We start from the raw sequence: 11,612 nt of genomic DNA, 5'->3' as shown, positions 1-11,612 counted from the left end.
AAAAATGTTTTGTGGCGGCTGGATGTGACCACCTGTACCTTATGAAAAATAAAAATGAAAATATCCTATAAATACCTGAAGGTCTAGTGTAATTCATCAAAAATTAAATTAAAAAAAATATATAAAATACATTCAACATTCAAAATATAAAAAAAAAACATTCACCACATTCAATATGGCAGCCGCGACTATCTTTTTTTTTCTTTTCTTTTTTTTCTTTATTAAACCAAAGAACAAGTACAAATCAGAATAATGATTTGAACAAAATGGAACATATATCAATATACTTAAGTACAACACAAAACAAAGACAACACTACTAAACAAAAAACAAAACAATAATGCCAGGGGTTTCATGTACAGTCAAACAATCTATAATTTTTACAAATAGTGATAGTTTTCATAGCCTTCCTGTTATGAGAGCCATTTATAAGTCTAATATAGGTGAGCATGTCAATGTGAAAGTGTGTGAAGTTGGGTTTTTGATTTCCATACTTGCATTTATGAATAAAGAATTTCGCCATAAGTATTAACAGATTAATAATAAAAAATATATCTTCATTAACATACTTCCTAAAGAAACAAAACACTATATTTTCCCATTTCAACAAAAAGTCTCCATATAGATGCCTAATAACAAAATTACTAAACTCTTTCCAAAAAGTCCGAGTGTGTCCACAGATCCAGAAGAGGTGTTGAACTGTCTCTGGGTGGGTTCCACACAATGAGCAGTTTGTGTCGATGTCCCTTTTGAACTTGGTCATATAGTGGTTGGCCGGATAATATTTATGTAAAATCTTAAAGGACACTTCCTTCACCTTATTTGTCAGCAAATGTCAGCAAACTTATTTGGAATAGACCAGACCTTTTTCCAATTAATGTCTGAAACAAAACAATTCCAATAGGACACAACATATGAGATTGTGACAATATTTTTCTGAAACAGAGCACGAATTTTCTTATTGCCATCTTTACTTGATGTCAGACAGAAATGACCAATCTCTGTCTCTAAAATACTGGGGAGAGAAAGAGGACAGGGCAATACAGAATTATTTTTAAAAAGCATTTTAACTCCAGTCGGTATTGCATTAAATACAATAGCATATTGTTTTGGCGAAACTCGAAATTTGTAGGTATTCAAAAACTCTAAATAAGACATGAGTTGCCCATTGCTGTCAAATAACTGCCGGACGAAAAGCAGCCGCGACTATCTTGACTAATCACTTTTTATGGGGTCGAGTGGTCAACAATTCAAAAACAAGTTTGGAACTTGAAAATTTCACTTTAGGTAAAATGCCCTTGAACAGATGTCTTCTCCCTATGGGCCTGTCGAGGGCCAACACACCTGTAAATGTGTATTTTGCCTGATTGTCATTGTGAGTGCACTCCATGGAGTAGGGTGTGTTGCACTCGCCAAGATAGAGAGGAGTTGATAGCGTGAGAGAGGAAGAGAGTTGTGGGAGTGGAAGAGAGAGAGAGAGAGAGAGAGAGAGAGAGAGAGAGAGAGAGAGAGAGAGAGAGAGAGAGAGAGAGAGAGAGAGAGAGAGAGAGAGAGAGAGCGAGACGGGAGGAGAGCTCCGTCTCTCCCGGTGCACTTGGCAGTCTTGTTGCGGGCTGCTGTGCTGTTGCTGTCGTGGCGTGGCTGGTCGCGCCAGGCGGGGGAACTTCACCACACTGGAGCCCGGAGTCCCACTCTCTCACCTGCGCAGTTCGGAGCTGCCATGGGTCTCTCGCCTGGATTTACTGCCCTAATCCTTCTACCGGCCTTTCTGCTGCACACCAGCGGCCTTTACATCGCCAGTAGCGTTGGTAAGTACAGCGGCGCGGGTACTGGAAACGTGGCCGGTGTTTACGTTGTTGTCTGTCCTATCGGCTCATCTTTTATCGGCACACATGGGAACTCCCCCGCGGCGGAGTGCGGAAGCTCCAACGCGGGCGTGTTTGTGTGGATTTGTGCCGTGCAGTTTCTGCAAACAACTTTGCGTGTCCTGCTTGCGGCGCTTAATTGCGGAGACTTTTTTTCAGAGGTCCCCCGGGCGGCGTGTTGATTTGTCCACGGGCCAACGAATGCATCGTTACAACACCGGATTTTGCAAGCAACTCTTAGATGATGTGCATCGCATCTATCGATCTGTCACAGGACGCTGGAGTCGGATGTCAGCATATTGATTACACTATTATCAAATCATTCTCTAACACCAGGGTGAAGATATCGTTGTGCGTTGTTGGTGTATTGACAGCCTGCAAACTTTTTAAAAACTGCATGGTGATGATTGACAGCCAAAGCAAGGGCACCTGAGGATCACTTAAAAAAATGATGCTGCTGCTTCTTGCGTGTGCTGTGTGTATACGTGCAAGCGTTTGTGTGTGTGGGGCATCCCCCAAACTTGCATGTCACAGTCACGTGGTGAATAAAAATGTGCCCCACTGCAAAACTGTGCACGTTATTAGTGCTCTTCGAATATTCATGATGATGTGTTAACGAGAATATTAGGCAAAAAGGGAATTATTTGACAGATGGGAATTTTGCTTTATTTCTGCTTCCTGTCTGTGAGGCTTTTAGAAAGATATTTTCTCAGCTCGAGCAGTGAGACAGTGAGAAAGCGGTGCGAGAGAGCCGCAGTTAGCACCTTGATCTCGCGCTGGCATCCCTGTTGATGGTGGAAGGGCACAGAAGGTGTCAGGAGCTCTGCTGAGGCTGCCGTTTCCAAACATGAAGCACGGGTTCGCCTCTGGGTTCATGGGTGTGCCTGTGTGTGTGCGCGCGCAAAGGCAGCCCACACCTTTTCTTCCATTTATTTATTATTGCTCACCACGTGACACATCTTGGATGGAAGAAAGCATTCCTCGGCATGCTTGACATTTCTTTAATCCCTTATTTTCCCTCCCATTTCTTTTTTTCCATCCCACCCCACTGTTTTTAATGCACGTTTCCCTTTTTTTTTTTTTTGTTCTCATCTGTCATGATCAATCTAATCTTTCCATGTGCATTCTGACTCCCTCAATCACACTCGCCTCTTTGCCCCATGTCCTTTCCTCAGACTCCCTGCAGCACGTCCTGGGGGAGTATGGACTGGTGAGGCCGATAAGTGTGGATGCAGAGGGCCACTTCCTGTCGCACGCCGTCTCGGCAGGCCGCGTGGCAGGAGGGCAGCCCCGTAGGCGCCAGAAGAGGGAGGTAGGAGGTGGCAATGAAGAGTGGGGAGGACCGAGAGGAGCGGACGACGGCCGAGAGCCGGCGGCCCGCCGGGAAAGGCTCTACTACAACGTCACCGTCTTCGGCCGGGAGTTCCACCTGCGCCTGCGCCACAACGGCAGGCTGGTGGCCCCCGGAGCCAAGATGGAGTGGCGCGACGACAACGATAGCACACGGCACTTTGAGACGCTGCAAGACGACTGCTTGTATGTGGGGGACGTCACAGACGCGCCAGGAGCCTCCGTGGCCATCAGCAACTGTGACGGCTTGGTGAGTAGACTTCCGCTTTTGCTATTTTAATGGCGTGTTTGGGGATGGAATGGAAAAATATTTGTTCGTGACCCTGTCACTGTTCCCAAGGTGACTTTATGCTGCTCTTCAAACTTGATCTTTCTGAAAGCATAACAACCGGTCACAGCAGTCGACGATTAACTCATTGACTGCCATTGACGGAAAAAGACGTCAAATAATGCATTTTTGCTGGGCTGGCAGTGAATGTGTTAAGCTTCCGTAATAATATTTACAGGTCACTTGGATGGATTATTTTTTTTCTGGCTGCCTCCTGGTAGGTTTGTGGAGGTTTGGCAATTAGATGAAGGTAAGGTATTAGGGTCTGAAAGATTCAGGAGGTGTTCTATAGGCATGAAATCATACAAGACCGGACTGTTCTGGTATTCTTGGTGGACGTTTCACCTCTCATCCGAGCAGGATTCATCACTTCATGCACAGAGGCTAAAAAGGACCACTTTACACTGCAAACCTGCACCACAAAGACCTGAAATCCCAGAAAAACAATATTGTGTATGCTGTCCAGTGCAGTGAAGAGTGTACTGATGTATTAATTCGGAAAACCAAGAAGCTACTAAGCAGATGCATGGCACACCACAGCAAGGTTATCATATTTAATGAAAATGAACAAAATAACTAAAACCAAAATTGATAAAATGTTTTTTTAATGAAATAAAATAAAGACAAAAGTGCTTTTAAAAAGTATTAACTAACTGAAACTAAGTCTAAAATTAATTATTAAATTAATTAAAGTTAATATTATACATACACATTAGGGGTTCAGTTTAAATGTATTTTTGTAGCGCTCAACAAGTACTTTGTTTAAAAATAAAAATAAAATAAAAAAATAATCCAAAAACTAATAAAAATGAAATTGAAATGAAGCATTTTCGAAAAAAATACAAACGAATTCAAAATAACAGAATTGCTCCAAAAACAAATTAAAACTTAAACAAAAATAAATAAAAAATAAATACTCTGTACAATGTGCTATGATGTCATCATTTAAGACCTTCCAAAGAGATTCAATAATTTAGCCTCTAATATATAACCAACCAACCAACAAACAAACACAGGCACTTTCGGCCTTCAGATGCCTTCAGGGCCATTGTTACAACTGAATGCAATATTAACAAGAAACGATACCACCTCATTACCAGGCAAAATGTCTTCCAAGACAACCAGAACAGTCCAGGTAAGATCGATTGATGACCCTGAGAATGAAATGACCCAGATGAATGAGAATACTCACAAACACATGGAAATGAAAGGTTGCATCTTCAGTTTTGATGTTCTGCTCTTTCAAACAAACAACTTTGACAACATTGACATGGTAGACACAAACCACCGCCACCAGCATTGCAGTAAACAAAGCCTGAGAAGTTGAAATGACAATTTGCATAACAGAAGTAGCAGTATTGATTGCATGCATCCAAAGTGAATCCGCCATCACAAACGGCCATATAAGCATTGGCCTGGCTGATTGGTAATGTGGCTGTCCTGCAGTCAAAAAGGATCCACGAGGAAGCTCCTAGTTGCCCCTGATGTATCATTGTGAATGCCCCTCCGTGGTCAAATGCAGGACTGTTTTCTTATGTTCGGTACACCTGCACAATCATGTCACATCCAGTACACAAATATTTAAATATTTAGGTAAACAGATAAACATGTTTGCTTTTCTACACCAAACAATTGCAGCTAAGAACCATTGGCAGACCACCCCCAAAATTTATTTACTTTTTTTGTTAAGTGGTAAATGTTTATTGGATGTTTTACAGCATTTTTGGTGAATATTTTGGTAAAAAAAAAAAAAAAAAAAATCACATGCATATTCCTGGGAGTAACATTTATTTCCCTTTTTTTTTGTTTAGTGGGAAATGTTTATTGGATTTTTGCAGCATTGCTTGTTGAATATTTTGTGTTTCCAATTATCCCCCCCAAGCCCCCCCCCATACGTAACATTTATTTCCCTTTTTTTAAATGAGAAATGTTCATTGGATGTTTTGTAACATTTTTTTTGTTGAATATTTTGGGTTTCCAATTTTATTTATTTTTTTCCTCCTGGTATATTAATGGGAGTCGAATATACACAGAGGCCAGCCCGGCACATATCTCTCACATATCGCGGGGTTCTACTACATAGTTTTAACTTGTAATATCACCAATCACCACTAGATGGCAGACATGGCTTATTTGTGCTTGAACTGGGTCTTATACTACCCTATCCTTCAACGTGAGTATTTTTTTTTACAAATGACATGCATGATAAGTATGGTTAATTTTTGTGTGTGTTAAAAAAAAAAAAAAATTCTATGCATGAGAGCCCTTTGAACTGAAAACAATATTTTGTTTGCTTCAAACCTTTGTTTCATAGTTTATCTTTTATACATGCATTGAAAAATGAAAGAGAGCACATATTTTTCACCTATTTATTCTATATTATTGTCACACATCTGGTTTGTCCCCGATGTGGCGCCCTAGTAGCACTGATGAAAAATTATGCCCACCCCACCCTCCACCATCACCCCTGATTTAGATAATATCGTGAATGGAATCTGAGTTTTGATTGACACCATTCTCAAGGTGTTGATTTAACAATATGTTGATTTTTACAGTTGTCGTTGAGTGTTTGCACGGCCCATAATAAATGCCAAGTAATGTGTTGAGTCAATATGAGATTGTGAGGAGGAGATCCCCTCAGCGGGAGATTGCTCATTAGTCAGCCAGACCAGCCCACCACTAGAGCTGAGCAGAGGCAACTGGATCCGTTTAGGACTGAGGACGCTGGGGAGCGAGCGAGCATCTGAGGGAGCAGGCAGGGAGCCAGGACAACACAGACCTGACATGCCCATTCAGCATGACACCAGCCAGCGGCAGCTCATTGCCGCTGCTTGCTGTGGCCTGTCGGCAATTTGGAGGAAACGCTACTGTCAAAGCGCGATCCGATCGGGATAACGGATGAGCTTGTCAAGCGGCTGACTGCCCCGCTTTTGGCAAGACACGAGTTGAAAGCAGAGTTCGCCAATTGTTGCTCTGTCATCGCCCGTGCGCTAATCTCGTATCGACAGCTGGGGCATCTTAAAAGCTTTGACGCCACTTAAGACGCTAATAAAATATCTGATTACATTTAATGATACGTAGCTGTGAATAAGATTTTAAATGGGAAGATTTATCCCCGCAAACCACAATGTCAAATTACTACGTGGATGTTAAAATTAAAATGTTGTTGCTGTCATTCTAAAGACGCTTCATAGTAATAATCCAGAGTGCCGTTTAATTTCTCTCTCCTTGTCCCTGAGCAACTAATGTCGTCCCCCGTTAGTTCTTCCAACCTCTGCAGGCATGCAAAGTACAGCCAAGCTTTGTCAAGCAGATCCTGCTTTTTTTTTTTTTTTTTTTAAATGGCCGCCATCTGAACAACTGTGCCCACCTTCGGAGTCTCTCTGCCCTGTTGGTTCAGGTCCAAAAGTTTCAAATGCGGAGCCGCGAAGGTCACAAGGGAGAATCTTCGGACGGCCAAGTGACCCTTGAAGGGAATTGGATTTATGTGACGTGTGGCTGTGATCAGCTGGTTAGCTGCTGGGTTGCATGTGAGGAGTCAAAACACTGCAAGGGAGGAAGGGCATGTACTTGAGTCTTTGGTGTGGCGCATTCAAATGAAACCGTGGTTTGTGGGCAAGTACGAGAAAAAACTAAGTATATTGCAGCCACATGGAAAGATATATCTTCGGGTGGTTTTAAGGGTGGGCTTTCTTTAAATTTAAATTGCGGTAATGACTCTCTATGTGGGCGGGATTAAGGATGCAATATACAGTTTGTGCTCTCTGTCATTCTAATTCCATTTGCGTTGATTCAAACCGGTTTCCTCCAACAGAAAAACCAGCATTTTAGCCCAAAGCGCAGCGTGATCCATTTGATATCAATGGTAATTGCAATTAGGACCAGCAATTACAGTATATTAGCCTCATTTTTACAGCCAATTTAAAATGCAGTCTCCTGCAGCATGAGGCATAATCTGCGGTTTGGCGTGCTGCTGGCATTATATGAAAAAATGTAGACTTCTACTTCATTTTTTATACTCATAAACAAACCATAGTGCATCTATTTTTATGCAGATTCTGGTGCAATCTGAGTAAGTAATAATAACACAAATTTAAAACAACAAAACAAATAGCCCAAAGCTCACACTTATCAAAAGTAGTTGTCCAAAACGTAAAGTATTTTATTTACTTCTTAACTAGTCAGAGGTTGTAGGACACGCAGAGACTAACTACACTTGTTGTTCTTTGGCATCATCACACTATTATAAAATGAGGTTATGATATTATAAGATTAGGCCAGCTATGTATAGTGACAGGCAGAACAATCAAATGCTCTTCTATTAAGATGGCATAAGTTTGCAGGCTCCTTCTGTTGCTATTCATACAACAAAGTGATAGTTTTGTATTACATTTCAGATACTAATAGGTTAATTCAGGTTGGGATATGCTGCTATATACAACTATCCCACCATCCCGTAGAAAATCTGCAACAACATAATGAGTATTATATTTTTGTTTTTGTTTTACACATTCTGTGAAAATGTCATTCAGTGTGAACAAAATATACAGTGACATGCCTACATTAAAAACAGGAGAAAGTGCTATAACCTGTGGTTTGCATATCGTCACCTTCCTAAAATAACGACCTAAGTCTTTTTTTTTTTCTTTTTTCAGAAAGTACAAATAACTGAACCAAATACCGATTATATGAGATTTAGTAATAGTTTCATTTCATGGATAGAATCGAATGATGTTTTTAAGGATGCAGATTGTTTTCATAGATGTGGCCAGAATCCTGAGGAGAACTTGTATTTATTTATCTATTTTTTTTTAATTTTTTTATTGCATTTTTATTAATCAATCATTAATTGTTGAAAGACTCAAATATTTACCTTCTTTGACTGCAAATGTACACATACACGCACATTTGTTTATGCTGCTGCTTCCCGAGATAATCACTGGGTTCTGATAAATGCTAGGTGTAGCTACGTTAGCGTGGGAACGGGGGGAGGGGAGGGGCGTGGTCATATAGGTTGAGCTTAGCAGCATGCAAGCAGGTTGGTTGAGAAGGGATCGCCACGTCCCAGCTGAAGCGTGGAACCTGCCAATCGGGAGCTCCAGACCCACCATCCAGGTGGATGAACACCTGGATGACAAACATCTTTGATGGACACCTTCAAAACACACATTTAAAAGCCGTTGCCAAGAGTAAATCAGGTGGGCTGATGACGCATGATATTTTCATTCATTTTAATGGGAATTTTTTTTTTTTGAGAGACGATTGTTTACAGTCACACAGCAAATTTAACTCATATGTTGCGACACCACTACGATTGATTGCGAGACTAATTTCAGATATTGAACAAAAATAGTGCTCAACTTTTTGACACGTTTCTCTTTTTTTTTTGTTCTTGGCCAGCAGAAGCACTCGCCTAATGATGCTATAAAAACAGAAAATGACAGTAGAGGGAAAAGGATGTAGCAGACAGACATTTTTTTTTGTTGCCCAAGCACCCACGGACTGTCTTTAAAAGACAGAAACGGCGAGAGATAGTGTTCTTTTCTTGAGCAGCCTTTGTCTGTTTTTAGCTGCAGCACTGCTCTTGATGCAAATCAGATGAGTGCCACTGAGGGGTTAAAGTTAGCGCCTGCTGTCCGTGGAGTTAACATTTGAGCTGTGAGTCAACAAAGTAGTGTTACAATCTGGTGATATTCATTTACAGGCGTGAATTTTAGTTTGGTCGTCTGGTTAAAAAAAAAAAAAAAATCTTCGTTAGTTTTGGTAGTGTTACGGTTCATGTTTGGTTTGTCAAGTTCGCAATTGCTGTGCGACAGACCGGTGACCAATCCAGAATGGGCCGACCCATGTGGATTTTGGAGGGCGATGCTGATTCAGATATTTGATAGAATAAAATTCTGAGCGCAGATCAATCGGATGATTAATTTAAAACATGCATAATGAATAAAATAAATTATTTTGGGCCCCATGACACACAGAAATAAATATACTGTACATTTGGCTGTTGCAATATTTTTTTCAATTTTCTCATCTTGTCTCTTTCTCAGCAGGCTTATTATAATTTTTTTAAAATTTCATTTTGAGTTTAGTTTTTCTTTTTCTTTTTTAAATATAGTTTGTTTTAATTAGTTTTCAGGGTGATTCTCTTAGTTTGTATTAGTTTTAGTTATTTAAAAATGCTTAGTTTTAGTTTAGTTTTAGTCAGTTTAGTATTAGTTTTAGTTTTTGAAATAACAACGTATATTACTTGTGCACAATATTTAATAAACACCATGGTAAAAGTAAAAAAAAAAGTAATGCATTTCTTACCTAGTGTTCCATTTTGGCTAAGTTAAATGAAAAACGAGCTGAGCAGTCAAGCACGCAAAATCATCTGAAGGTGCTTTTCTATTGGCTGCTGCTAGATGACATCACTTTTATGTGACACACTTTCAAATGTCTCTGTTCCGGTGAATATTGAAATAAATATACTTAAAATAACATGTAAAATCATCCCTAAAGACTCATGCATGAAATTAATTACAAAAGACTAAAACGAAAGACATTCGCTATAATTATAGTTTTACATAGTTTTGTAAACATAAAATGTAGTTTCAGTTTGTTTTTGTTTTTTTAAAAAGCATTTTTATTTTTAGTTTATTTTGTTAACAAAATTGTGTTTAAAATTTTAGAATTATTATTTTTTTGTTAGTTGTTTCTCAGCAGTCATTTGTGTGTGGATATTCTAACAGGAATTTGGTAATGTATTAATCAACAGAGAAAAAAGTAGTGGCCCTAGAACAGAACCGTGTGGAACTCCAACATAGCAGTTTCAAAAGGACTGAACACCGTGAACCGTTACAAACTGTTTCTTATTAGATTTGAACCATTCAGGCCAATCATAACAATATCAAAGGAATACGCAACTTGACAGTGGCACAGACTCTTGTACCAGCAATGCCCCGGGACTCCTCTCAGTCATTACTGCAGCATTAGGAGTCCTAATAGACAAGCCATCCCTCAGCTGAACCAACCCATCCATCCCTCCATCCATCCAGAGGGCCCGACATTTAAGCTCGGTCAAGCGTGGAGGCTCGCCGGGCCCCGCAGTGTGTTATTCCACCCCGGGTCACACGATAAGCAGCTCTCAATTGTAATCAACTCAAATTGAAAATGATGACATCAATTACAGCACAGCGCATAGATGTTATTGACCCTCGACCTCGTGGCTGTGTAAAGTCAGAGCGGCGGGTTAGAGGCGCACCTGCAGGCTTGCGCGGTGCTGAAGGGAGAGCCCCGCTTTGGAGTAGCGATTAGCGTTCTCGCTATCTGATTGCAGGTTCCACCCTGCGGTGTAGCTCACTCAAACACACAATTATTCAATCTGGAGCTATTATCAGACAGACAGAAACACAGGAAGAGAGGGGGAGCGAGCCGGCCCATTCCGAGGAGCGCTGAATAGAGCGAAGGAGTGCTTTTACCAGAGCTGTGATTACTGCCGCTCACTCAGTGCACTTAACCAGCCCCCTCGCCTCCTTTTCCTCTGGCGCTCTGTCATTGAAAAAGTGATGGCTCAGATTGTTTGAGTGGGGGAAATAACAGGTTTCACTTGAGAAAATAAAACGGCGGAATCCCAATGATTACAGGGGAATACTTCTGATGTCATTTTCGTATGAGACCGACAAAGACCTCATTGGGGATGGGGACGAGAATAGAACAAGGCCCTAGGACTGCCACGATAAATCAATTAATTAATCGGTAATGAAAAATGAGCTCGATAAGTATGCCGGGCAATTCTCAGCCATGTACGTGCGTGTTTGTTTACATACGTCATCAACATTCGCGCTGGTCCGTTGCGTCTCTGTCAGTCACTGCTCGTCATCGTGCTAGCTAGTGGTGTGCGATACTGCAAATTTTGGTATCGATCTGATACCAAGTAAATACAGGGCCAGTATTGAGGATATCAATATCGATACTTTTTGAAAACTATAGTATATATTTAAAATAAAAATGAGGTAGCTGTCTCATTTAATTGCTTATTCACAATCAAATTTCAACCTTTAAGTGTTTTTGTTTTCTTTTTTTCTAAA

At 40.6% G+C, this 11,612-nt stretch overlaps 1 protein-coding gene across 2 annotated transcripts in view; it reads left to right on the top strand.

Annotated features, from left to right (window-relative positions):
- The first annotated feature begins 1,563 nt into the window (after positions 1-1,563).
- LOC144025733 (A disintegrin and metalloproteinase with thrombospondin motifs 2-like) overlaps positions 1,564-11,612 on the top strand; it is a 110,149-nt gene continuing 100,100 nt past the window's right edge. For both annotated transcript variants that reach the window (XM_077532049.1, XM_077532048.1), the window contains exons 1-2: positions 1,564-1,808; positions 3,041-3,465. In XM_077532049.1, the coding sequence (XP_077388175.1) occupies positions 1,721-1,808; positions 3,041-3,465 (513 nt within the window). In that variant the 5' untranslated portion in view covers positions 1,564-1,720. The remainder of the gene's footprint in view (positions 1,809-3,040; positions 3,466-11,612) is intronic.

The sequence above is a fragment of the Festucalex cinctus genome, chromosome 9, assembly GCF_051991245.1.
Source record: "Festucalex cinctus isolate MCC-2025b chromosome 9, RoL_Fcin_1.0, whole genome shotgun sequence".
Taxonomy (NCBI): Eukaryota; Metazoa; Chordata; class Actinopteri; order Syngnathiformes; family Syngnathidae; genus Festucalex; species Festucalex cinctus.
The sequence above is the reverse complement of the archived record's forward strand: the minus strand, read 5'-3'. Positions and strand labels throughout refer to the sequence as shown.